Here is a 22,271-nt window from a genome sequence, read left to right on the forward strand (position 1 = left end):
TGCAGGACTGCTCCTGAAGTTCAAGGGGAAGGGGGGATGTAGGGATGCTCTGGGGGCAATGCAGGGCTGCTCCTGGAGTTCAAGGGGAAGGGGGGGATGTAGGGATGCTCTAGGGTAATACAGGGATGCTCCTGGGTTGAGAGGGGAAGGGGGGATGGAGGGATGCTCCGGAGGGATGCAGGGATGCTCCGGGGGATCCAGGGGTGCTCCGGGGGGGCGCAGGGATGCGGAGGGCTGGAGAGCCGGGCCCACCGGCCGCAGGGCAGCACGGGGCTGCGGCCCCCGGCGGGGCGGGGCGGGCCGGGCGGGGAGGGGCGGCAGCCCCGCGGCGGCGGCGCGGCGCGGGCCATGGAGGGCGGCGGGGCGGTGAACGGCTCCGGCGGCGCCGGGCGCTTCGCCGCCGCGGGCACGGCCGCGCTGGGCGCGCTGATGGCCCTGCTCATCGCCGTCACCGTGGCCGGCAACGCGCTGGTCATGCTGGCCTTCGTGGCGGACTCCAGCCTGCGCACCCAGAACAACTTCTTCCTCCTCAACCTGGCCATCTCGGATTTCCTAGTGGGTAAAGTGCCGCCCCCGCGGGGCTCCGCCGAGCCCGGCACGGCCCGGCAGCAACTTCGCGGCGGGGCGGGGAGACGGGAGCGGGGAGAGGCAGAGGGAAGAGGCGAGGGGCAGAGGGGAGCGGGGAGAAGGGAGCGAGCAGAGGGGAGCGGGCAGCCCGCACTCAGCGGGGCGGGCAGGGCCACCCGGGCTGCCCCCTTCCCGGCTGCCCTGGGGTCCCCTCGACACCTCCCGCAGATCCGGGGTCCCCTCCCGACACCCCCCGGCTGCTCCCTCCGGCCGAGCGGCTGCCGACAGTGCGGGGCTGTTGCGGGGCGGGGGCAGGACCCCCCCCGGGGGCAGCCACCCTGCAGACCCCCCAGCATCTGGATGCCAACGGAGCCCTCTGCTCGCAGGTGCCTTCTGCATTCCCTTGTACGTGCCCTATGTGCTGACGGGGAGGTGGATCTTCGGGAGAAGCCTCTGCAAACTCTGGCTGGTGGTTGATTACCTGCTCTGCACCTCGTCGGTCTTCAACATCGTGCTGATTAGCTACGACAGGTTCCTCTCGGTGACAAGAGCGGTGAGTCCTGTCATGGCAGCTGCGGGGGGAATAACTCTCCTCTTGTTTTAGTCTCCAGATTCTCTGCAATAATTAAAAGCTCTTTGAATCCCCCAGAAATTATGAATCTTTCAGCCTGGTGATGGAAAGCAATAATTATCCACAAATACGTAATTCAGCTGTGGTTTCAGATTAGTATTTCTGGCATAATTAAATCATTTAAGGCTCAGACCCCATTGTGCAGGTGTTCCCAGATGACTGGATAGTAGTGTGCAAGTGAGTCAGCGAGGTAAGCAGACCTATTACAAACTTGCAGGGGCTTATTATCTCCAGGACAAACAAGCGGATTGCAGTCAGACTCCCAGCTTCTCCCTGGCTACCGAGGCAGTAGATTGCAGTACCAGCTTCGGCAGGGCACTGCCCTGAGGTCTCTGGGTACATGATGAGATGAAAACACTCAGCCTTTTGCTGGGGGTAACGAGGAATTCGCAGGTGGATCAGATCCATTGCTGTTTGCGTGTTCCCTGACTCCAACATGGATTAGCTACGAGGCTCAGAGAGAGCCAGAGTGAGATGCCTGCCTAGCCCAGGAGTTTGAGGCACGCTGCTCCCCATGAGTTGCAGAGAGTAGCTGGGGACAACTCAGGCAAGTAGTGGGGTGCAGCAGACTGCCGGGCTCCAAGCAAGGCAGTACATTTCCACTAAGCAGACGCCACATCTGATTTTGGAGCTGCAAGATGAGGGTTCTAAGTCTTCCCTGCAGGAGTGTGATTTATCTAGCAATTGTTCCTGTTGGCTATGGCATACGGATTTGTTAGACTGCTGGGATATTGCCTAGCAACTTTCCCAGGAATGCTAATGGTTCATTTGTGAAGAGCCTCAGCCAGTTGGGGTGTGTGGCCATACTTAAGAACAGGTTTCCTCATTGCAGGTCGCCTACAGAGCCCAGCAAGGCAACACCAAGCAAGCAGTGCTGAAGATGGTGATGGTCTGGGTATTAGCGTTCCTGCTTTACGGACCTGCCATTATCAGCTGGGAGTATATATCGGGCCAGAGTATCATACCCACTGGGGAATGCTACGCTGAATTTTTCTACAACTGGTATTTTCTCATGACAGCCTCTACGCTGGAGTTTTTCACCCCTTTCATCAGTGTAATGTTTTTCAACCTGAGCATTTACCTGAACATACAGAAGCGTACCAAAATACGCCTGGATATTTTCCATGAAGTGCACGACCAGTCCTTCACTGAAGAGATAGAAATGAGCCCAGATGAAAAGCTTGCTTTGAAATGCTGTAAGTGGGAGCAGAAGGAGCCAGCTGAAACCCTCGACCTCTCTAAGAGCAAAGCTCAAGCAGCAGCCTCCTCTGCCAGCCTGGGTGCCAAAGACCTGCTGTCAACAAGCTCTGAGAGCTCTGAGAAACCCAAGTGTTGCAACAAAAAGAGCTGTAAAAATTCAGCATCCACTCTGTCCTTGGAGAAACGGATGAAGATAGTGTCCCAGAGCATGACTCAACGCTTCAGGCTCTCTAGAGATAAGAAAGTGGCTAAATCACTGGCAATCATCGTGGGCATTTTTGGGATTTGCTGGGCACCGTACACTCTCCTGATGATCATCCGTGCTGGCTGCCATGGCCACTGCATCTCTGACTACTGGTATGAGACTTCCTTTTGGCTGCTGTGGATCAACTCGGCTGTCAACCCTATTCTGTACCCTCTCTGCCACTACAGCTTCAGAAGAGCTTTTATTAAACTCTTCTGTCCCAAGAAGCTAAAGGTTCAACCTCACGATCCCCTTCAGAACCGCTGGAAGTAAAGCCAGCCCTGTGTGCAGATGAGAAGAGCCTTGGTTTAATACTCCTGTGTTATGGAAAAGTACTCTAGCTTCCTTGGGAGAACCTGGGAGCACCGGTCCGGGGCATGTGAGGAAGGTAGCAGTGAGTCCACTTTAATTTATTCTAGTCCATCAACAATAAAATCACGCAGAATAGAAGGGTAAGGGTTTTTTGACATTAACCACAGGCAGTGAAATCTCTGTCCTCCACTTGCAGGTGCCACAAAGAGCTCTGCTGCCACCTAGTCAGCCAGAGCGGTACCAGCCTTTTGCTAAAATAAAGAAAAATAAAAACCGAAAAATAAAAGCTGACAAAAATAAATACCTAACCTAAAACTACTGGACTAAACTACAGTTTACCTGTTTGCAGACCTGATTTTTCCTGTAAATGGGAGCTTTTTTTCCTTACACTTAAGATATTACATGTATGTGATGATACAGAAAGAAAAACGAACCTCATTTATCATTATTGCTACAGCAGCTACAGCCATCATCTAGACCCCTGTTGTGATAGATGTCCCTTCCCTTCCCCTCCCCAAGAAGGGACAAATCTCTGCCCTAAGGAGTTTGCAGCCATTCTCAGAGGTGCTGAGCATCCTGAAGCACCCTGTTGGCATTCCCTCATCCCTGCTGAAAACGGATCCGATTTCCTTTGCGTCCAGCCACACACCGACCAGTGCTCCCACAGCACAGGGGAGCTTCCCTCCTGCCCGGAACTGTGACCAGGAGCAAGCCCAGCCCCTGGCCCTGCAGGACGTGGGAGCCCTGGCCGACCCGAAGTGTGCCTACGTGAAAGGTGCCTGCAGGGTATCAGCTTCTTCACAGTCTCCCTCATGATGACCCTAAGACATTTTAAAATCTCTTTTGCAGGATCTTAAAAATACTCTCACAGAATCACAGAATGGTTAAGGGTTGGAAGGGACCTCTGGAGATCATCTAGCTCTCTTGGCAACGTGTTCAAGAATGACAAGCACTGGGAGAAGTGAAGTTTGTGTTCCATTTTTTAAGTTAGTTTCAGACCTCTTAATTTCAGCAAGTTCCAGAACTCTTGCATGCTTCCTTTTAAAATACATAATTTGCATGGAGACCTGGGTTGAGCTGATCCAGGCAACATAAACATCTATTGATTTATTAAGCAGGCAACTAATTCCACAGATAAAGCACCAGATTCAAGAGACCAGGGCTCTATCCTCAATCTTAACGTGAGATCTTGGGCATTCTATCTCTGCTTCCCATCTCATGCTCATCATACTTGCCCATTTAGTGTGTAACCTCGTTGGGAACAGAGGTAATATAACCATAAAGCGAAACACTTCAACTGCCCATCTCTGTTGGCACTGCTCAGTGATAGACTAATACAAACACATAATTAGTTGCCATGGTAAATGCTTGTATTTGACAGTATTGTACTGGGAAGCTCAAGATCATAAGTCTGAAAACTACATTTACAAATAGAAACCCAAATGCTGTAAAGTAGCACTCAAAAGCTGATGATGTTGTGATTGCCAATTACACTGCACTGTCTTAAGCAAACTGCTTTTTGGCTGCTGCTAGGAATAAAAGAAAATGCTATCCCACTTTATGCCAGTGACATTTGTTGAGTAGATCTGTATTGTCGTCTGAAGTCGGGTTTTAAACAAAAACATGTCTTGTTTTGTGTATATGATATCTCAGTCTTGTGACACGTTCAGTCAGACCATTATATATGGGTTAAAATACATCCTTTGAAGTGAGTGTACTGAGAATTGTCAGTATGTACTGTTGAGCCTGCTCGTACCTTTCCTCATGTCTGCTACCTTCTGAAGATCCCAATAAAGTATTTTTATACAAAGTTTGCCAAATATTTTATGGTAAACAGTGAAAATGACGAACAGTGAAAACACATTACCATTAGACAAGGTAGGGCTTCTTGTCAACTAGCCTGGCAAAACAACTCTATCCATATTTTGCTACCATACCTGCTAACAAAAATGCCCCATTCCTATTGTCTAGACATAAACTGAGCAGGCAGGACCTGCTTTCAAAAACCCCAGAAGACTTGCTGTCATGAATATGCATCAGATATTTGTGGAAGCACATAGGCTTCTGTACAGAAAAGAAACCCAGCTATTTCCAGAGAGAAGTATCCAATTTATGCATGGACTGTCAGTAAACAACGTTCATGCAGATGTAAATTGTACTCAGGAGCTTCCCGTAAGACCTGTGCAGAGGTAAGGCCGGTTCCCTTCTCTTAATGCAAACCTACACTCCATAGCTTGAGGATGTAAATGCCACGGTAACGAGGTCTGTGGTCCTTTCACAGAGCAGTGTCTGCATATCAGGAAACTATCAACGAATATTTTTCAGCACAGCTACTTTCTTTTTGGCTCTGTAACGCTTCCTCCCTAATCACCAGTAATGAGAGATCTCTTTACACAGATAGAGGAACTTTGCTCCCACCGCCTCTTTTCAGCACCCTTCCTCAATTACCATTCCTTATTTGTTCTCCCCAACCTGCAGTTATATAAATTGCTCCATTGTTCCAGAGACATCACTGAAGCTTCATTAGCTCAAGTAGGAGGCTAGAGAAGAGGAGGGAACGCAAGGAGCTTTTGTTGAAGAACACCTGTCTGGGATAATTAATGAGATTTGCTGAGAGGGATGGGCTTTGCAATCAGGAAGATGTGATTATATTCAGATTTGAAAGAATGCTAATGGTTTTCCTTCCATGTTCCTAAATGATCATCCCTTTTCATAGCAGAACTAGGATGGAAAGACAGTACGTTAGTGTCCTTGCTAGAAATAAAGTTTAACAACATGATTTCTATGAGGGAGGATTAATTTTTCATAATCCCAGCTCCCACGCAGTGATAACAGCACAAGTTTGCAGTACAGACGCGGTCTTGAAAGAGACCTCCTCCACTCTACAGAATTCATTCTGCAAAGAGATGGAACACAATATGGAGTGTTATTATCTTTACTTCTGCTGTGGGAATTGCAGGCAAGAATAAAAACACTTCGCTAGCCACGCTGGATGAGTGCCACAAAAGGGAGAAGCGCTCTCCATTTCTACCACCACAAAGCTAGCTTTTCATGCCAGACTTCACAGATGTCCTGGGGGATAGTAGGGAACTCCCAGCGCTTCTGCATTCCCTTAACCTTGACTTAAATCCCCTCCTTTCCTCCTTACCATCACACAACATACTTTTCTGCCAATATAGTTGTATTTGCAGGATTAAGGGATTATGGGGTTTAGAAAAGTAACTAGGAATTCTGCAGGGTGAAAGGTACTATCTAGAACCTGGTACTATCATTTTATTGAGATATAAAACTATCACCGGCATTCACTTCAACAAGCCCAACTGCTACCTGGGAGACAAAGACTTGTACACACCTCAAAGGCAAGAAAACCCAGGTCTGTCCCTAAATCTCTTGTTGTGAGCTCAGGAATGCTGATGACTCCTTAAATCCACACCATTTTTATTGCTACAGTCCAGGACGCATGAGTATTACTTATTACTAGGTATTTACAAGCTCCACATTTTTACTCCATAATTTACAAGCTGCTTGCACGGTCTGGGTACAAAAGGGAACTAATATTTAATCCAATTACCAAACATTGTAGGCAGAGCTATGCATGCACATTTGTGAGGGAAGAACATGACTCTTATTTTTCCATTTGTAACATTCTACAACCTGAAACAATTTAAATGACTCAGATGCACCCAGCAGGACTTTTTTGTTATGTTGTAAAGGCTTTTCTTACACATCAAATACCTGTCAGTAATTCCTAGGACCCCCTGCCATAACATAAAATGATTTATGTATTAGAGACTGCAAGGGAAGGGTATGAAGGTGGGTAGTTGTGGGGTGTGTGTGTACAAACATCACAAGTATCCCTCCGGTGCATGTAAACGCACAATTCATGGCAAAACCAGAGCTTTTAAAGGCAGACTGTGCCCACAACTTGGCCTTTGGTTCTTTTAAGCATAAAAATGCACCCGAGATGGGACACTGACTTTTGAATGGTTTGTAACACTATCCTAGGATTTAGCAGCACAATTAACGCTGAAGGAAAACTGATTGCAAAGTAGTTAATAATTTCATTCAAGATCTCTCTGAGCATTCACAAACAACAAGCTCTCTGCTAGAAGGGCAGTGACAGTTCTGGCAAATGTTTGAGCCGTTAAGTAACAGCTAATACACAGCTTTAGTCACTAGAAGCTGTTTATTGAACAACAAACAATGATGGGAGTTGCATATATAATTCCTTGAACATGAGGTTGTACGTACACCCTGCAGTGTTCATGAATTGATGACGGATTGACAAAGCACATCAATTACCCTCTATTATCAAAATAATTTACACTCCGAGAAGCACAAATTTAATAGACCATTACAGCTAAAGCACTGTTTAATATCTCTGATACAGCCTGTGTTCAAAATATACAGGGAAAAAATAATATGTAAAATACTTGCATGAAGCCTATGCTAAGCGCTCTGAGAACTAGGAATTAAGATGCTATTCAAGAGCTTTCATGAAAGTAACGAGCAAGAAGATCCTTTGTTGCTGCCGTTAATACTTTTAATCAAAATGAAGGTTGCAAAGTACTTTACAGAACTATACAGACAGAAGAATGCTGACATATAGCTAATTCTAGGGTAAGGGAAAGACTGAAGTCAAACATGCACGGATGACTGTCATTGCAAGTATACAGCAACAAGGTAAATTAAAACCTCAGCAGAGGACCAAAATGCCCAACATACCCTTTCTGAAGTTCTCACTGGGAAGAACTCATGCAGACTGAAGTATGCAGAACAGTTCATCTATTTCAGAAAGATAAAGAGCTGAAATCCCTTAGAAATTCCCCCTCAAAAATCCCATGTGCTCCTGACCTCTGTTTCAAAGGCACCATCTCAAAAATTGTTTCTGAGAATATGGGGTTTATAGTAATTTCCTTTGAGAAACTAGAAATACAACCTTCCTCCATTCATGTCTTGAGAGGTTGCCCCAGCTCAAGTACTGAACAGAACACTAAGAACTGGGAAATCAACTATTTAAGGTCATTATGATCAACTCACCTTAATACCCATGTTTTCACCTCAGCAATTAATTCACTGAGTACCATCACTATGCATCTCTTTGGTAAAGTGCCTTTCAATCACTATTTGTAAATAGGAAAAATTTCTAATCAGTATTAATCACCTACAAGTGTGGCATGACAAGTTATCAAATCAGCAAGTAATACAACAGAAGAATTGCCTCCAAATTGCACCAAAACAACACAAACCACAAACTTAGTACAAGCCTAAATGCAACTTGTACAACAATCTCTGGAGAGGCATTTGGGCGCCAACTGGATCTACCACACTGCCTTAGAAAAACACATATATTAACTATCAAAGACAAGAACAAGCATAAAATATTTTCTGAGAAAATGTGAGCAAGTTCCTTCTTTATTCAATTACATCTGTGATCCTCTGCAATTATTTTCTCCAATAATATATAAGCACTCAGGCTTTACTAGCATGAAAGTGGGAATATAGCTATTTTTTAGCTTGGATATTCACTAAAAGCAGATTTCCAACTGTCCACTCATTCATCAAGCGACCTGGTTAGTTAAATGTATTAGTGGTTTTGTTCCAGCCTAAATACGTTAGGAAATTAACTTCTGTAGCACTAACTTAATTTAGACTTAATATACAATTCTAGAACTGTTCTGTGTTGATCAGTTTCATAAGCCACTTCAATACATTTAATACGCATTAAAAAATCACTATCTTTAGAACATTTAATTAGTGGTAATTTACATTAATTAGCAGCACCAGTTAATAAGCTGTACATTATTGACGTGGCAATTTTTGCTATCCATCTACAAATCAAGTTTTATTTACTGTGAAAAACATCCTGAATGACTCCAAAAAAAAATAAAAACCAAGGACATATCTTGAGCTGGCTCACAGGAAGCTCCTAATGCTAAAGCAGCCTGCAAGACCATGAAGAGGGTAAAATGGAAACTGAAGACTGTTGGGGAGGGCAGATGTGAAGCAGCATGCTGAACTGGGCAGCTCTTCAGCGAGCTGTGTGTTTCTGGGCTTCTCTGCACACATTTAGGTGAAGCACTTTGAGGCTACAAATGCAAATATGACATACATGGTTAGCTGTAAGTTACGCTTGTACAAGGCATCTAGAATAAAAATAAATAGTTGTGTTACAGGACTAGCACAACACTCAATTTTTTCCCAATTCCAGGTCCTCTGCCTTGCCACAGATTTCCTGTGTGAGTCACTGGGGTCCAAATCCAAACAGATACTTAAATTCAAAATTTCTAGAATTCAGTGGGACATAGGCTCTTCCCAGCCAGGCCTGATTTGGACCTCAGCCTCCTGGGATTCAGTTTCTCTCAGTGAAAGAAGGTTAATAAATCACTCTCAAATGTAAGGTATTGTAATATTAAAAAAAAAAATAAAATAGGATGTCAAACACATGAACTTTTCATCCCTCAAAGCCATTTTCCTAATGGCGATAAATTAGTTAATGAAGCTAGAAAATTTCGGTTGATGTAGAAACAGAGATGAGTTAGCTTACCAAAATAAAATACATTTTTTACATCTATAGTTACAGGGGCCAGAAGGACCTTGCACAGCCAGCATGGGACTTAACCCATTGCATGGATGGGCAAGCTTCAAAACCACAACTTCTGGCACTGCCCTTACTAAATGTTACTAGGTTTTGTTTTTATAGATGGAACTCACTGTCCCAATAATTGTTGACTTGAACTACTGTTTTAAACTTCCATTGCATGTCTGGTGTGGGGGTGGGTAAATGAAGAAAATAAACGTTTTCTAAAATAATGCAGTAAAAAAATGTTGATTTAATACAGTGACCTTTTACCAGCTTATTTTTAAATGTGATAAATGTGTGTCCTGTCTGGACAAAGCAAACCAGCTGCCCAAACTCATCATCCTGATTTGTAACAGAGGAAAACAACAGGAAATGGACAGCCACAAAACAGTATGATTTCATGAATAAGATAATCAAAATATGGATACTTAATCCATAATATCACAGATGTCTTCTTGACAACTAGTTTTAGCTATTACATTGCCACATGCAAATATTTTTCTTCATAAGCATTTTCCACTTCTAGGGGAAGATTAATTTATCTACATTTACACAGTGAATAGATAACTTCTATCCATGGTTGATTAGTGTGTGTACGAAAGAAGCACTGGGTGGGGATTCACATCTCTGGAAAACAGTGATGTTCCAGTCTCAATGGTAATTAAGCACTGAGGAACCAAATGTCAAGTTTCAAACGAAAAACCTTCATAACTATGACCAAGCTTCTCCATACAACAAAACCAATCCAAACCCCTAGGCATTTTCTAAAATATTGACTCTTACCTACACACTGGCTACCAGTTACAAAGACAAAAAGGCACCCACTGAGGATTTCAATAACAAAAGAGAATTTGTTCTGCAGTTAGTTTTTCATCCTGCTTTTCAATCAGTGCTAAGTCTGGATCTAAGTGCATTTCTAAAGCGTGCATTTTAAAAGGTGATTTAGTCTGTATAAAACATTTGCAGCATATGTGAATAGGCACAAGGCTCTTCATGTTTTGTGTCTTATTTTACCCAATAACCACAACATAAAATAACAGAATTTGAGGCTACTGCAATGCTGCATTCAGGTTAAAAAGACCAAACCAAACCAAAAACAACCACCTAGGCTTGGGTCACCACTGCAGTAAACCAAAGTGACTCCAATTAAAATTAATGGAATGTTATCAGCATAAAATGGATTGTAACAAAGTAGCCAGCCTTACCCATTACCTCTTACTGAAGTTGAGCATGCAGACATGAGTTAGTTATTAAACCATAATTCTATGGTTTAGTAGTATGGCTAGTCTTTTGTCTTCACTCATCATTCAGGAAATACATACATGATACACAAATACTTCCATCCTGAAGACATAACAGTATAGCGATAAGCAAAGAATAGAGCCTAAAGCGATAAGCAAAGAATAGAGCCTAACCAAGGAATGCACACTTCAAGGAGTCAAAGCAATATTTCATATAAACAAGGGCAGAGGATAAAAAAAACAACCCTGTGGATAAGAAATCAGACGCAGTTAAGGCCTCCTTGGACAATTCTATTTCAATCAGGAAAGAAGAGATGAAAAATTACTCTCCGTGGGAAAAAGAAGGACAAACACAACCTCAATATTAAACCAAGGTTGATAAAAATCTCTCTCCTTTGTCCTACCAGCTATGTTTTATATCTCGGAAAAATGGGCACATGCCACATAATAAATTTTAGAACTGCACAGAGAAAAATGCAGAGTGCAGCCTGAAGGCAGCTTTGTTCTCTTATCAAGAGTTGCAAAATCATCCCTTATCGTTATTGGCACACATATATAACCTCCCCTCCAAATATTAATAACTTCAGTCTTTCCAGACCTCTGTAGTGTCGGCTGAATTAATCCCTATTTAACAAGAAGGGGAAACTTGTTAATGGGGAACAGCACTGGAACCTGCAGTATGGAAGACGAACAGAAGAAAACAAAGCTGTTCTTTAAAGGCCAGGCACACATCAATATCGGGATGAAGCTTAGCAACATCAGGATGAAGTTTTAATTTATATCAAACCCATTTCCAAAATGGTGATGAACTTCATTATTAACAGAAGTGGTCCAAAACCAAAATATAACTTTCACAGGAATGATACGGCTGTAGATCTATTGAAGAGATGGTGAGCTCCAACCATACCTGTTCTCCCTACACACACTGTACAATGTACTACCTCTCCCAAAAAGCCTCACCTCTCATAATTTGTATGCAAGACAACAGTCTCCAGATTATGGGCTAGGGTGTCGCCAAAAATAACAGCTCCCAAGGTAAAGGTAATCTTGCTACTAGGAAAAATCCATTTTTACACAATGACATTTGTAGAAAGATTAAGCTGCAGCATACATCCATTGTCTTTTAATTTCCATTGCAGAGTTAACAGTTCAAACAATACATTAGCATTCCAGCAGCCTTTCTGCTCCCTATTTATATACCACCTGCCATTCAATTTATAACTCATTAAGCTGCACACTGGCAACACATCTAACCTCTGGTCCCAACATCAACCTCACATTACCGGTGTTGGCCAATGAGCCCAGTTAGCAATATCCTGTGGAAGAAAAGATGGCAAGGAAGTTAAACTGGTGTTCTGTATCCAGTAGCTTGTGCCAACTACGGCAAGGTCCCGTTCTACCAGCACTAGCATCGCTGGTTCACAGCAGTTCCTGTAATTCCGTAATTTCAATCAATCATATAGAATCATAGAATGGTTTGGGTTGGAAGGAACCTCAAAGATCATCTAGTTCCAGCAACAGGTTATGACTTTTTAAACATTTTCAAGTCAGAGCAACTATTCAGTTACCACAAACTCACTTACCAATAAAAATCACTGTGAAGAGGCTTAATAAACACACACACAATAGTGAAAGAAATTTTCCTTGCAATGGAAAAAGAAACCAAGTGAGATCTGACACTTCTGGCAGCCTTCACTTTTCATTGCATTCAAGCAACTGGTGACCTACTGCTACTTTAATATCACGACTCTAAGCACACATATTATCCAAATGAATTACAGACATTACACAGCCTCTCGTGGCATGTCCTGCATCTCCTGCCCCTCACTGAGCCCCCGAGCAGTGCTACCTGCCTGGCCTCCCCAGTACTGGAAGCAGGGTGGGGGCCAGCCTTGCTCTCCTCCTGGCACGGTGCCGCAGCAGAGCAGAACCACTGAGCAGAAGTTCAGCGAGGGTCTCACTTTTATTGCTGTCAGTTCAATTCATTGGAAATACATTCTGATGCACCTTTAAAAATATTACATAATACAAAAAAAAATGCTTAACAAAACCATATAAGTAAAGCAGATTGCAAAAAATACCACGCTTAAACACACTGATTCAATGTTTTATTTAGCATACTGCAATGAGTCCTCAATATCCATATGTTTAAAAAGTGTGGTCTTTTTTAAGGCTTGTTTTTACATCAACATTTCATTTTCTTTTTCTGTTCAACTGATACCTTCTACACTTTCCAAGAACCTACAAAGGGGGAGAACATCGCAAATAAATATTAAAAAAACACAATTAGCACTAAAATACTGTTGTAATCATGTACTAAAAAAAAGCATCAAAAAGATGAGTACTAGAACTGTGAAGTGCTAAACAAAGTTCTGGCTCAAGCTTCTTTAGGAAATATAAAATAGACTGGACTTCAGTTCACACTAAAATGAGGCTTATTGTCAGAATGAGAAATAAAATCCCCCATCTATTTCCATCTTGTCAACTTGAAAATCAAGGACAACATCAGTTTCAGCAGAAGAAATCAAAAGCTAGTTAAGGAAAGCCATGCAGAAGCAAGCCACCAAAACCCCTCTGAAACCTAAAACAAGTCCACCCATCCCAACCCCAGCCAAAAAAAAAAAAGTGGGAAGAAATCCTATAGCACGTCATTCTCTGAAACAATTCACCCTTCTCTCTCTTAACCTGATTTTTTCTCCTGTGTTCCTAGATGTAAAAAAAGTTTCCTTTATATATAATTTACTTTCAGCAGAACCAGAGGTTACTCGTCAGTTCTGTACCTCGTAATTAGAATGGGATGCAAGAGACCTTCACGCCAAATCTGAAGGAGCACTATGGAGAAATGCTACCCAAGCTATTAACCCAGCATTGAGCTCTGCAGCGTGCAGCCACTCCTTGTGTCTGGCATTAACACAGGGACCACTAGCATGAGGTTACTTCATTTGGTGTAGATGTGTATTAAGTATAGTAAGTTCAAGCTCCTACAACAGTTGTTCCAACACTAAAGCTGGAGCTATTTGGCACTTTCCATCGACAGATGAAGGAGTACGTGCTCCTGTAAAGCCTCTTTGAACCCTGTAAGCATGTGGTTAGGAACTTGGTAGTGTCATCTCACAACAGGTGGCTGAAATGTTAAGAACAAAGAAACCAATTACATGATCAATAGGACATTCTGCTAAGCTGTCTAGCAACCTGCTGTGCTTTTTGCACATCAGTACACAAACGTTCTCCACTCTAAGCACTGAGGTTGCATGAGCACTAGGAAGTAAGGGTGAAAGCTCCTGTGAGTACAGACGCTTTTAAACAGCTTCCTTCATTCTCAAAGACTGCCAAATACTAAAATACAGTCAGAGAGAGAGCAAAGTATTTGTAGGTATCAAATGTTCTGCAAAGAAGCAGCACCAGCTTTTGTGTTCAGGCAATCTTCTCCTGCTTTTATTAAATGTGGCTGAAAAAGACGTAGCAATAGAAGGAAAAACAACAGTGAAGCCTAAAAATGCTGCACAAAATCAAACAGAAGGACAGAACTGAATATTAACTTTACGTAATTCAGTTTGGTAAATCCCAGGGATGAAGCAAATATGAAACAAAACATGAGAGCGACTTTGGGATTTAATATTTGTTTTAATTTTTTCCTGATCATATTTATACCAGTATCACTGCTTATAATGCATAGATTACTTGCCACACCTGATCACAAATAAAAATACTCAGAATGTGAATTTACAAGAGGTAATTACCTGGTTTGCCCATAGACCCACTGTTCTAAATGAAGATTTCTGAATTCTTAAAGAACAAAATTTAAGAACACTGTCCACAAAATGACATAGAAAAAAAAGGCAAAGAACAGTATTTTTCTTTTGTTTGGAGTATCTAAGCCTAGGATTTCTCAGAACATTGCCTGAGATTCCTCAAGGAAACTGAAGAACTCAGAAGTGAGTCTCAAATGACTGTTCCCTGGCTAGTTTATACAGCTACTTAGCTGCTGCCAACATTTAAGGATAGTTAATTATTTATACTAGCGAGGAAATAATTTCAATCATTAGTTGAAGCTGTTTCATGCTGCTCCTCCCTAAAAATACTGAGCAGCTGTGCCTCCTCTGCAAAAAAAAAAAAAAAAACACCACACAAAAACAAAAACCCCACCAACAAAACAGGAGAAAAGTTTAAGAGAAGATGACTGAAAGTGGTTATGGTATAAAAACAGATAAACATGGGACCACCTTATTTTTCTTTCAGAATTTTTGATTAGTGAAAACTGAGAAGTCACTTCACTCTGATTAAGAAAGCAAGCCAGCATCCCCTGCAGATCCTGAATTTCAGTCATTTCTACTAGATAACATTCTCTTCATTCCATAATTAACTATCTAATGCCAAACAAGATCCAGGTTTCCAATTCAAGACCCATCATGATTACAATTTTCAAATTTTATTGTAAAACACCTGAGACACCTCAAGGGTGAACAAACAAACAAAATTTTTCCAATGCAGCAGTCCAGAACAAATCCACATGCTGTGCCCTTTGCATTTCAAAAAAAACAACCCATAAAGCCAAAACCACACAGATGCAATCTAATCAAACTAAGATTTTTTTTTTCCTCTTTCTGGCACAGTTCACAGTAGTTCTGGTTCCTACCATTTGACCGGGCTTTGCCCTCGTGCTTGTTCAGTCTTCACGTAAGTGTCATACAGTTCTCTCAAATGCAAGAACAGTTCCTCTAGGTTGTCTCCTCTCAATGCAGACAATGCAATGACCCGGTCATTTATCTGTTCTTTAAGGAGTGGCAGATTGATCCTGGACTGAGCAAGGTCAATCTTATTCCCGATGACAACACAAGGCCTCTCAGACAATCCTTTTTTATATTGTTCCAGTTCGTATTTTAAGTCCTGCAGCTGAATCCATGGCTGAGACACAGAGAGATCCACCACATACAAGAGAAAGCGGCAGCGTTCGATATGCCTCAGGAAGGCCATGCCGAGGCCCCTGTTTTGATGAGCACCTTTTATTAGGCCAGGAATGTCAGCAACTACAATGAGAGAAATTCCACAGTGAGTCCAACACATCTAATAAAAAAACCCAAACCAAACCCAGTCTTCCACTGGCCAGTGCAAGTACTTTTAGAATTACATCTCCATGTATCAATATTAAAGCATACCTCATGTTAAGTTTGGCTGCTGTTATCTTTTAAAACCCCTAAATTTAGATTATTCCAGTAGAGGCAGAATACAGATTGCTGGTTTGCTATTAAGGGCATATATAAGTGAACGTGAAATGGGCTTTCAGTATTGTTTGGTTTAAAGTTCTTCAGAACTAGCAAGAATTCTACAGAACTGCTAAACTTACTCCTGCAGCATTTCAAAGAATAACCCAGGTGATACAAATTGCTAGAAAGGTACACGCAACGTGCTACAATTCTCACCTGCTATTTGTTCATAGTCTTGATAGTGGACAATGCCGACATGGGGATTTAGGGTTGTGAAGGGGTAGGCAGCCACTGCTGGCTTCGCTCTGGAGATGGCTCTCAAAAGCGATGATTTGCCAGCATTGGGAAAGCCCACCTGGAACACAAACACTCTTTAAAGCCACAGTTCTAGGTCAATCCCAACAAGAAAAACCTGTAAGCTTCTGCAAATGTGGCAAGGGTCATCCAGCATGAATATTACAAGACTGATTTTGTGTACCGAGTTCTGAAAAGCTTCCTGGTTTCCCTTTTTTGTCTCTCCTAAACTCTGTTTATGAGAAAATACACATATAAATAAAACATTAAATAGATCAAACATACAAGGGTCCCCTTAACTTTTTTTGTGCCATTTTAAGTATTTACTTTGTTCACAGCCAAAAGGGTATACACCATAAGATCTCTTTTACCCTGAAATAATGTTATGACACTTTTCCCACTTTAGCTGTGATTTCTAACCGATTTATTATTTTCCAAAAGAATTCAGAATTGGCTTTGTCCCTAATTCAGTAACAAGTAACCAAAATGCCTACAGGTCTGGGATTTTCATAGTCTCGACATCAAAGAATTAAATTGAAACTTGGCCTTCTGGGGAGAGGGCAAGAATTTAAACCAACCTATCCCGGAAATGAAGTTACTCTGGGATATCCTATAGTTGATATATGATAGCTACAGAGATGGTAAATAATCCCCAGAAGAAAACAGATCAAATCCTAAATTCTCCTATTTGCTGATGTCAGACACTGAATTCCTAAGTGAAGAACAGAACAGATTCATCTCAGATTTCCAAATTAGTGCCAAATACGTGAGAAGTGGACCAGAGTTTCCAGCTGGTCAGAGAATTAAGTGTATTGATCCATCAATGCCAACTCTTTTTTTAGTCTTTAAAAAAATTCACAAAATTCTGCTAGACCAGACAGTTATTCTGCAGTTGTTGAACTACAGCAAGAACTCTTTCCAGCAAAGCATAATTTTAACTGCTTTACCAGCTTACCAGCCCTAAATTGACTTAGCATTCATGTCTAAATAGTATTTTTATTTCAGAGGATGCTAAACTAACAAAGTCAAATGTTTAATATCTGTAAAAAGAGAAATATAGGGATGAAACAGAAGATTATTAGAACTTTATCAATTTTCTTCTTCAAAAATACCCAAGAAAACAGAAATTAATTTAGAGGAACTCTCCATCCTGTTCATCTGCAGAACTGGCAGAGAAGGCCTGCTGTACATCATCAGTGAGTCTGTTAATCACTGATGAATCTTGCACACTGCTTTTCTACATAGTGTTGATTTTAGTGAAAGTAGGATGACGTCAAGTAGCAAAAAAGTGACAGCTCTGCAAATCACTTTGGACACCCTTCTACCAAGTAACAGCAAGAAAGCATCAAGTTGCATCTCTAAAAAGCAAGCCAAAAGGCTAACAAAAATGTTATCAAACGTTATTTCTTCAGTCAGTCAAGTGTCACCCTACGATGATAAGGAAGTTGAAGAACCACGGCGACACTCACCAATCCTGCATGAGCCGTTGTCTTGAGTTCCAGATGGAGCACCCTTTCCTGACCTGGCTCTCCTGGAGTGAATAATGTTGGAGCTCGGTTTTCATTGGAAAGAAAAAAGCGATTACCTTTCCCTCCAGCTCCTCCATAAGCTGCAACATACTCTTCACCGTGTTGAGTGAGGTCAGCCACAACTTCCCCATCCTCCTTAACCAATGTACCTACAGGGACCTTAAAGTGAAGAGAGATACAAGCATTATACTGAAGCTCAAAGTCTGCAGCAGAGCTGTCTTCAGCAGATCCTTTACCAGCTGATTTCAGATTTGCTGAAAATCATTCCTCCGTATTCTCAAGCTGAGGAATCCAAAAAGAGAAGTGTACTTCATGAGGCTCACTTTCTGAACCCAAACAGCACAGTCAGACATTTACACTTCATTAAAATGTTAACAGTACCATAATCCTCTTTATCTCCTTTTATGCAAAGAAGCCTAATCACAGTAGCGAGCTACGAAACGTATCGTAGATGTGCACCAACACAGGCACATTGAAGGAAAAAAAAAAAGTATGAAGGAAAAAAGTCTGCTCCTATTTAAGAAGTTCTGTGTTCTGGTTGCTCTAGGCACATGACCCCTAGGAAGTAAAGCAAATCAGAATCGTATTTGTTTTGGCCAGAGGTCCCTTCCAAAGAAGTCTAATTTCTGCAAACAATTCAAAGCAGCTTGATCTGCCTGTGTGCCAAGCAGCCCCGTCTCAGCAGAGACGGCACACAAGGCTCCCTGAAAAAAGCACATGAGATTTTCTCACAGTAAGGTCATCCAGCTTGAAAATCAGCGATGTTAATACAGGGCTAACACACTAGCATGCAACCTTCATTTACTTACTTTAACATACACGGATGCACCATTAGCTCCGTAACAGTTTTTGGTTCCTCCTTTCTCTCCATGAAAACCCTGATAGAAGGAGAGGACTGAAGAAAGTGATTTCATTTGCTGGTCAGCTGTAGAGCAAAATATGCATATTTTAAATGCGTTGTGTTAGTAGGACAGGCAGAGAAGAGCGACCTTTTGACTGTTCTTTCCCTTTCTGAATATTGCATGAATTCATATCCTATTTACTGTCTCAACAATATCAGGGAAAACTAATATCAATGTAAATTGTGATGAAGTTTAACTGCCTTTACTTAAGTTTATTAACCATGCACTTTATTACATGGTCATTCCAAAATCAACCATTACAAAATACTCTGGAAAATTCGTTTGCTAGATTAGCAGATTTTGCAGCAGGGTGGTGGCATCTTATCCATCTTAAGAGTACAGTTTGATCAGATCTCAGCCTTATCATAACATAGTCAGGCACCAGCCACTAAAATGTCTGCAAAGTATCTTGATTTTCAAAATGCTTTCTAAGGCTGTCAGTGTCATTTATGTCCCTGTTACCACAGCTCAGGACAAAGCTTAAAAAGCAAAGATATCTTATACAAAAATAACCATTTTAACATTTTTGACATTTACATTTACCAGCTCCCACCAAACACACATATTGTAGGGTTGTTTTTTGCTGGGAGGGGATTGGGGTGGGGTGTTAAGCAACAAAGACAACATGAAACAAAACAAATTTAGTGAGTTTTACCTTTCAAAATGACATGACCCCCATCACCTCCATTTCCACCATCAGGACCTCCAAATATTTTTCTGGGTTCACTATAAAAAGAATGACCCCCTCCTCCTCCTTGTCCTCCAACCACACGCACCTTCCGGTGATCCACAAAATAGCGTGTCTGTAACAAGGACGGGTTTTGTACCCTTTAAGTACAGTTTATCAGAGTCATCTTCCCAAGCTGATTGCTCTGCAAAGCTTAGTAATATGCAGACCTGCTATGTCATGATGAGTTCCATTCAACAGCAAAAAAAATTCAGAATTCTGCTGTCATTCACAGATTAACTAAATAGAGCATACTAAGCATAACAGTAAAGATAAATCTCATTTTTCAAGAATTTTTAAGAACCCCCTTAAAAGTACATGCCTGAGGCTACGTGGATATAACCTAATGCAGCAGCTGAGATACCAAAAGTGCAAAATTCACATTAAGGGAACTCATAACAGGAAAAGTACCTTATTAATACAGTTATATAGTGCTGACAGGTAGCTCAAGAGAACTACCACACTGTAAGCCAAAATCCCTCAGTAACTGTGTTCCTGTTCAAGAAAACAAAATTTCAAAACATGATATGCATAAACTTTTTACTTCTTTAAAGTGAACTGAAATTTGCAAAAAAAAGCCATAGTGCATGTGTGGGAGGGATGTTCTCATACTGATTAACACTTTCTATACCAGGTGATGAAATTAAGGCAAACTTCCAATCTTCTAACAATTAAGAAAAGTATTAAAGACAAAGAATAGAAAGTATTTGCAAACAGAATAAGCAGAGGAAATCTTAATATATGCCACAACCAGCTGTTCAAGGGCTAAAAAAACAGTGTAAAGAGAATTCCAGATCTTGACTCTATTTCTGATGTTAACTTAATATTTGGCTTCTGGCAAACTAATTATGCTGCACCATGTTTCAGTATTTTGTCAGCAAAATAGGTTTGATGGTATTTACCTGTCTCCAGAAAGTGGGCTTAGATGCCCAAGGGAAAATATTAGAGAAGTACATTTGTGTAAGTAGGTGAAGGTGTTTACGTATTGGGATGAAAAGAGAAAACATGACCTTGGCTGTGGTAACATTCAAATTCTGTCAATTACTAAAGGACTTCATAATGAGAACGAGCAACACCAGTCACTTTAATTAAATAGCCCAAACAGTATGTGAGGGAGAAAAAGTCTTATTGGTATTATGGTACCAAGATAAGCAATGAAAAAACACCCTAACTCTTGATAATTAAAGTTACACTATGACCAGTGATGTCTTAAAAAGCCTCTTTTAAAAAGTATTTGGCACCACCACACGGCGAGAAAGGAAACTATTGCTTTAAGTAGGAGGATTTATTGATCACTAGAAAGATTTTCCATAGATGCATAATTTAAAAAAGAATATGAAGAAAAAGTTCTAAGACCCTGCAGTTTTTCTGATATAAAATGCTATTTGGCAGCTGACTACTATGCAAGACTATAAAGACAGTGAGAAATAAAACAATATTTTAGCTTTAAAGCTACGTGAGGCTTTTTTTGCTTTCTCGACCTATGGATGCTTTCAGCCCAAGAGGTGCTGGGGCTCAAGGCACACTTACCGCTACTATCACCCCCCCGAACACCGATAATGTCACACGGCAGACTAATTTCGTCACTATTCAGAAAGTTGGTGAGATTTTACAAAGACGGTCCCTCACATCAAGGGTATATATTTGATCACTCTGAGGAGACAACGGCACGGAGCAGGTGAGGTGTTTTCTGACGCCTGCCTGGGGGGCGACCGCCCAGCAAGGTGACTGCACTGCCCACCAACAGCTGGTTTACTTTAGGACTCACCAGTTTCCTTTCCGATATGGCTCTTTTTTGCCTCAGCCGCCTGTTCTTTGAACACCTCGCGCAGGTCGTGGAGAAAGGCAGCTGCCGCCCTCCCGCCGGCACCGGGCTCAGGAGGAGGAGGCCCGGCCTCCACGGGGGCCCGCCGCCCAGCAGGGCCCAGCACCGCGGCAGCACAGGGCCGGCAGCCGCCGGGACAGCCCGGCCACCCAGCAGTGCGCAGCACCGCTGCAGCATGGCGCCGGGACCGCCGGACAGCGCAGCCGCGGCCCGCCCCGCCCCGCCGCTGGGACCCGCCCGCCCCCGGCCGCTCCCCGCCGCGCGCACGCGCAGCTGCGCCGCTGCGGAGGGAGCGCGGGCAGGCGCGTTCCGCGGCCGCCGGCCGTGTCTCTCGCGCTTGCCCTCAGCGCGCCGCTGCCCCTCACACACCGGCGCCCGGCCCGCCGCGCCAGGGACGGTGTCGAGCCTGGGCACCGGGGTAGCCCACAAAGGCCCGTGGTACTTGTTGTGTCCCAGCCTAGAATCTCCCGGACACAGCTCGCTCCCGTGAGGGTTAAATCAGTCCGTGAAGGAGCGGCCCTGCGCAGCCCGGGGCTGAGCGGTGCGGCAAGGCGGCGAGGAGCCCGGGAGGGCCCGGTTTGGGATCCCTTCCCCTCAGGGCCGCGCAGTGTGTCCTACCTGCCTCTGTGTTAACATCCACTCTGCACACACAGAGCGTTTGATCTTTGCATATAATTTGAAAGCTGGGAGAAGCTTTTGCCGTACATAATTATCTATGAATTGTATCAGAGAAGTAGGAGAGAAGGTGCACCTCAGTAATCTCCCTTTAGCTGTTCTTTCCATTCAAAAGTCTGTCGTAAGAAAAATACCACCAACTTCATTTTCAGATAATATTTAACCTAAACAATTTTCAAGCATTCTGTATTACAAAACAGAAAATGATACAATTAATGGAAGAAGTCAAAATGCTGGCATCACTTTGTTTCCACATTAATACATAAAAATGGACAACACATTAAATAAACATTTTGTTATTAACAATTAGAAATATTAACACCAAAAATCATGTATA

At 42.5% G+C, this 22,271-nt stretch overlaps 2 protein-coding genes across 2 annotated transcripts; one reads left to right on the plus strand and one right to left on the minus strand.

Moving 5' to 3' along the window:
* The first annotated feature begins 295 nt into the window (after positions 1-295).
* On the plus strand, positions 296-2,915 carry HRH3 (histamine receptor H3). The gene is made up of 3 exons (XM_068416309.1): positions 296-559; positions 954-1,120; positions 2,031-2,915. The coding sequence occupies exons 1-3, from the start codon at positions 349-351 to the stop codon at positions 2,913-2,915; spliced, it is 1,263 nt and encodes a 420-aa protein (XP_068272410.1). The 5' UTR covers positions 296-348.
* A 9,807-nt stretch (positions 2,916-12,722) lies between these two features.
* On the minus strand, positions 12,723-21,441 carry MTG2 (mitochondrial ribosome associated GTPase 2). The gene is made up of 6 exons (XM_068416361.1): positions 21,203-21,441; positions 19,363-19,510; positions 18,615-18,730; positions 17,746-17,964; positions 16,199-16,337; positions 12,723-15,805 (listed from the first exon to the last, which is right to left on the minus strand). Exons 1-6 carry the CDS (start codon positions 21,434-21,436, stop codon positions 15,411-15,413), a joined length of 1,251 nt encoding a protein of 416 aa, XP_068272462.1. The 5' UTR covers positions 21,437-21,441; the 3' UTR covers positions 12,723-15,410.
* Between the last annotated feature and the right edge of the window lie 830 nt (positions 21,442-22,271).

The sequence above is a fragment of the Nyctibius grandis genome, chromosome 19 (genome assembly GCF_013368605.1).
Source record: "Nyctibius grandis isolate bNycGra1 chromosome 19, bNycGra1.pri, whole genome shotgun sequence".
In the NCBI taxonomy this organism is placed as follows: Eukaryota; Metazoa; Chordata; class Aves; order Nyctibiiformes; family Nyctibiidae; genus Nyctibius; species Nyctibius grandis.